The 5,795-nt window shown below is 43.8% G+C and overlaps 1 protein-coding gene across 1 annotated transcript; it reads right to left on the bottom strand.

Annotated features, from left to right (window-relative positions):
- Window positions 1–839: 839 nt before the first annotated feature.
- LOC309685315 (E3 ubiquitin-protein ligase TRIM36-like) lies at window positions 840–5,540 on the bottom strand (the record flags this gene model as incomplete). Its single annotated transcript, XM_082501100.1, has 6 exons — window positions 840–1,141; window positions 1,427–1,720; window positions 2,263–2,387; window positions 3,039–3,292; window positions 4,225–4,320; window positions 5,400–5,540. The coding sequence occupies 6 exons, from the start codon at window positions 5,538–5,540 to the stop codon at window positions 840–842; spliced, it is 1,212 nt and encodes a 403-aa protein (XP_082357226.1).
- Between the last annotated feature and the right edge of the window lie 255 nt (window positions 5,541–5,795).

Here is a 5,795-nt window from a genome sequence, read left to right as displayed (position 1 = left end):
TTCTTTTTTCCATTTTGTTTTCCTCCCTGTAAAAGGAGGGAGCGGGGCTGAGCTTCGCTCCCTCCTGGCAGGGACCGGGAGAAATGAGAAAATCAGGATCTAATTTCTCATTTTTCAAAAAGTCTCCATCTGACTTTCAGAAGCTTGAGACACTGGCGTTTTTATAATTTCAGTATGTTATACAGCAGAAGGCCAACACTTTTGTTAGATTCATGAAAAAGTTAAGAGCCCCTGGGAGATAGCCTCCCAGCCTGCAGTTCCTAGACACATCCAGGCTTACTACAACTGTAATTGAGAGCTGGAAATCTTTTTGCTGGTTTATCCACTGCACTTTGGCTTGTGCTCAGTAGCACTCCAGTGTCATATGCAAATCTATAGCCTGGGATGAGCCAGTGACTTGGAATCCACCATGACGCAAGCTACAGCAAAGACACACAGATATGCACAGTGAACATTGTACCTCTGAGTGGCTGCCAAACCTAGTATGCTAAGGGAATTAAGGCAGAATCTTACTATTGACAACTAAGCATTGCTTCAATCTTGCAAATGATGCTTTTTTTTCTCTTTTTTAACCTTCTTGCTTTAACTGACATATCTTGATATCTGTAGAAACCCGATTTCTTTCCCAGAAAGAAAGAAAATAGGACTCTGGACAATTAGAACATCTTCCTACTAATAGTAGAGGATGAACAGGACAACCTGCTTACACTATATCCTTCAAGCCACTTCCCACTGCTTAGGTTCATCTTGTATACTAATTGAGACCAGGCTCGCTCTTAATTTATTTTTTAAAAAGCCATCTCCTTATACAAAACATGTATTAAGCAAGAGTCTGCAATTTACCTTGGGCTGGTCACATCATGGGTATTATGGAACAACTTCTGTATCTTGTTGCTAGAAACAACTCCCACTTTCACCAGGTAGGAATAGGCTTCCACGTGAAAAGCCCAGAAGCGCTTCCCTTTGGCAATCCCGGTGTCGCCAATGATGTAATCCAGGGTTGCGTAGCATCCGACCTGCATGCGCTCAGACCCCAGCAGTAGAGGAAATCCAGCCCTACTTTCCACAGAGGTTCTTCCTGGGTTCAGCAGGAGACGTTCACTGTTGTACCCGCATTTGTCATCAAAAAGAAAACTGAGAACTGAAAAACAGCATCCCAAAAAATTTTCTCTTAGTTAAGTATTTCTGTGCTTATAAACTATATTTTAAGTCATACTGGCACTAGAATTCCTCGCTTTTAAAGGCTACCAGGAACATTACGCAAGCTAACACAGTCTCAGTATGCTACCTACTTAACCTGTTTGTTAACAGTGCTTTTAAACATTTATACAACCGGTAACAGTGTAGTAGAAGTCTGGGAGCTACTGGAAACCACCTACAGCTCTTAACACCACCAGCAGCTCGTGGACATAAGAAAACCCAATACCTGGGGCTGGAGGCGTACGCAAGATAACTTCTCGGCTCCAAGGGCTAGAGATGGATCCTTTATATCCTCGAACTCTGAAGGCATAGCTGCTGTCGTCATCGAGATCAGATATTACTTTGCTCTTGCTGCAAACTTCGATCTCCTGCCACGTTGTACTCTCCTCTTCTCTATGAAGCTTATGATACTCAAGAACATAGATATCAGCTGAGTCTGTCTTCCCAGGGCATTCCCAACTGATCAGAGCTTTGTTGTACATTTTGCTCTGCTCTTCATTGATTTCTGGTATTTCTAGACCTGGAATGACAGAGATTCAGGAGAAAAAAACCTCAAATGTAGATACATGTTGTTTTAGAATTAAACACAGAAGCCCTTTGTTGAGTGGCTACAGCACTGGGGGGACAGTGGGGGGGGGGGAATCTGACTCAGTCAAAGAGTGCAGATGAGGACGGGTCTGTTCATGCACTTAAATCCTTTCTGGTTTTACTTTGAAAGTTGTATTATTTATTTTTGCTGGCAACTAAAAAACCATATAAAAACCTATTCTTTTCTGTCATGCAATCACGACAAAAAGCTGCTAGGAAGACCTAGTATTACTTAACTACAATATTTTGGAAGCCAATGTAAACTGGTTCTGAATGCCATGGCATCTTAGCTTCTTTATCAAAGCTGAAGCTAGCATTGCTGCCAGGTAATGCCTTGAGAATCACAGAGGCAGAAGGGACAATGCAAGTCACAAGATTGAGTTCTGCAACTGCAGCCCTGCACAAGTTTTGCCTCTTTCCAGAGAAGCCCTTAAAGCTATAACTCAAGAAAGACATGATGCTCTCATAATTTACCATTGGAATGGAAGGACAAGTCACCAAGGATCTCTTCTTGCTTGGCTATGTCCATCACAAAGTCCTCGAAAGTAGTTTCAGCTGCTGGCTTGAAGCTCTTGAGAGATTCAGTAGCTTTTTGGATTCTGAAAGCACAGAAGCAGAGGGATGGCAGAAGAGGGAAAAAGGAATTCACATGGGTGCATTCCTTAAAGCAAAACCGCTAGGTTTTGCTTTAAAAAAAGTTCTCTTTTCAGGTACTTACTCACGTGTCCCAGAAACTTGTCTCTCTAGACAGAATTAAAATGCAAAATTTAAAGGCCTTTTGTACATCAGTGTAAAGATAACTAACAGGGAATCTTTTGGTTGGCAGAGCATTTTAACAATTTGGGGCATTACATTCAAAGAACAAAATAGGTGTGAAGCGCTAATGGAGCACAACTATTCAGATCAAAGAGTTTAAAGCCAGAAGAGACCTGTTAGATTAACTTGCAAATACCCGATGCAATCTCTGAGCAAAGGACTGTATCAGTGAGCTGAATGGGTTACCCTTCCACTGCAGTCCTACTGAAGAAGGCTAGGCGTTGGCGCAGGACAGAGCCCCTCCTCTGGGCTGTTTTTTAACGCACGCTGTAATATAGGAATTTCTACTGAATGGTACCGGGACCGCCTCTGAGGCTCTGCAACACAAAGTACTTGCATTCAGTACTTTCCTAGCAGGTGTCCAAAGAATATGACTGACCAGACATCCCTGGAACAGTACCTGTACCTCAAACGGAAGATAATTAATAAGATACCTGACGTGAAGTTGTTTTGCTGTTTGAACAAAACAAGATGGATCGGTTTCTTTAAGCAGTTCTTGAGCAAGTCCTACAAGGCCATTATTTTCCAGGAGCCCTTGAGATTCTTCTGCTTGTGTTTGCAATTTTTCCAGCCTTAAATTCTTAGAAGCTTCAATTGCCCTAAGAGCTGCGGATTTCTTCTCTTCCAGGACATGAGATAATTTCTCAAAACTCTGAGATGCTTCTTCTTTAGCTCTTTCACTGTTGCACTAGGAGGGAACAAAAGACATTTTAGACGGATCCCACAGCACTGTGGCTGTGTACAGAAATGTACTTAGGGTTGTTCAAGAGATCAGAGCAAACTAGTCATCTGTTTGACTGACAAGACTAACGAGCTTTGTTATGCTCTTCAACACTGAAAATGCAATCAGCACTGCACCCAAGCTAGTAAGCGTCTCCTACGTTAACACAGAGAGGAAAGAGCAGGAAATTATTCCTCCGATTATGTATTGAGTTACGCACAGCGTTTGTCTAAATAGTTCATGGAAAAGCACTGTAAAAGCAAGTCAGCGTCTGAAGTCTTCATGCCCAAGACCTAGGTGCTCTTCCACCTTCCCCAGTCACCCTGAACTGGGAGTCCAGCCCAGTTTCTCCCCTATGCCCTGTAGTGCCACCTCTGATGAGTGCCCTGGATAAAAGGAACTATGAAGCACAAAGGCCATCTGCAGCAAGATACAGGCAGGGCCAGGAGCTCCTGCCAATTTTTGCCATTGCGTTTTTCCGCTCGTATGTGAGCTCCCAGCTCTGACTCTTCTGCAGGGAGATTTTGCCCTTAATTCTGACTTCACTGCAACATCCTCAAGGTAAACAGACAGCATAAATTGTGCAGCACCACTCATATGCAAGAGCTGTAAGTCTAACCCACCTCTCTTTGGGTAAGGTATCAAATAAGCTTTATGTCAATTAAATTCACAGCAGCACCCAAAACTTAACTTCCCTCTGTAGGTTGCCCAAATTTCCCACACTGTCAGGATTAGGTCTTACCGTCTGTGACTCAGAACCAACACAAACTGTTCAGAAATGGTTTTGCTGGCTAACAAAAAAAAACCCCAAAGGATCTGGAACACTTCACTGTTCCATTTGGAGTCCCTGCTGTGTCCTTGCAAGGTCCATCCCCAGACAACCCACAAGCCACTCTCACCTCTGTTTCTTTCAGCAGCAGATCCAGCTCCGTGATGCGAGCTTTCACCTGGCTCTCCTTACTGATGAGGTACTCGATATCTTTTGAAAGCTTCTCCTGTTAAAATAAAACAGCAAACTGGCAGGCAGAACAAGGGCATCCCACCCAAACTGACAACAAGCACAGGTGGGCCACCCAGCCAGCACTCAGTTTCTGTAGTTACGAGGACAAGAGCCTGCCATCAGTTATGAGCAGCAACCCTGCGGAGAACTGCTCAGTGACCCGCCATGACTGGCCCGGGACATCAGGCCACTGCCATGTGCAGGACTGGTGGCACAGCCTCTGAGGAGAAGAGGTGACAGCCTCAGCTGGCTCATCCTTCCCCAGCCACAGCAGTCACCTTCTCTCTTAGGCTAGGAACACGAGTCTTCAAGACATTACCAGAACTAATAGAAAAGCCTCATAGGTTATTAACTCATCTGTAGTAAGGTTTGCTAGAAAAATGAGTGGTTGGAAACTTGAACTTAGGAGTGTCTCTGCACTTCCTTAGTTGCAAGAGTTAACAGCTGTACAGGAAAAGCCTTGCAAACAGGCGAGGAGGCCAAAGAGCAGAAGGCAGGCTGGGATGGGCTTTTTTTTTTTTTTCCTCTCCTGTGAGCAAGAGAGGAAGCAAAGGAAGAAGAGGAGGCAGCAGCAATCATTCTTTAATAACAAAGCAGTGTTTGCAAGTCTGCCCTGTTGTATGGTGCTTAGGGAATCAACAGCTCTGCAACTTCAAAAACATACAGCGTCCCAGCAGATAACTGCCGATGCAGATTCTTCAGGAGTGCTTCTGAAGTATAAGCTAACCCAAGCCACAAGGACACTTGCCTTAAAAAAGCCAGATTGTAAACCATTAACTTCTTAAACCTTCTGCATTGGTCAGTACTGATGCACAGTTGGCTAACATAAGGTGGAAGCGCTTTTAAGGGGTTCTGTTTGAAGCCTCATAGAAAATATAGTTTAGTTTCTTAGCCGCACACTATGTCACACTAATATATACATTAACAGATGTTGCACAGCAGCATGCCTCATGACTCGTTCAGTGTCCTCCAAACACACGTCCTGGCATCCTGCCAGGGGAAGTTTGCCCTTAAACCCGAGGCTCAGTGCTCTTCCCCCTTCTTAAGGCCAGGTCCAACAATATTTACTTTTACCTTAAAGGTTTTGTAGGCAGTGCTTATGGTTGTTACTCTGTGGTTTGCATGACATCCACCCGGTTTACATAGACGACAAACAGGCCTTCTGCAGGTTTCACAGTACATGTTTACCCTCTCCATTTCATGTTCTGGACACATCAAAATCTGGAAGAAAAAAAAAGAGAGCAGAGAGAATGCAGGTGTCCTTCCAAAAACTGAGGTGCTCAACAAACCACCAAAACACTCAATTATCCCACAGCAGCGTCTGACTTATCAGTGGGTATTTTTTATATTCTGTTTATCTTCCACCTTTTACATTTGTCCATGCCAGTGAAAGCCAGCAGATGAAAACAAACAGTTTCACCAGGTTTACAGTGAGTGAACCTGTAGCAATGTCTGTGTACACATCACATA

Source organism: Vanellus vanellus (genome assembly GCF_965231255.1).
Source record: "Vanellus vanellus genome assembly, contig: HAP1_SCAFFOLD_60, whole genome shotgun sequence".
Taxonomy (NCBI): domain Eukaryota; kingdom Metazoa; phylum Chordata; class Aves; order Charadriiformes; family Charadriidae; genus Vanellus; species Vanellus vanellus.
The sequence above is the reverse complement of the archived record's forward strand: the minus strand, read 5'-3'. Positions and strand labels throughout refer to the sequence as shown.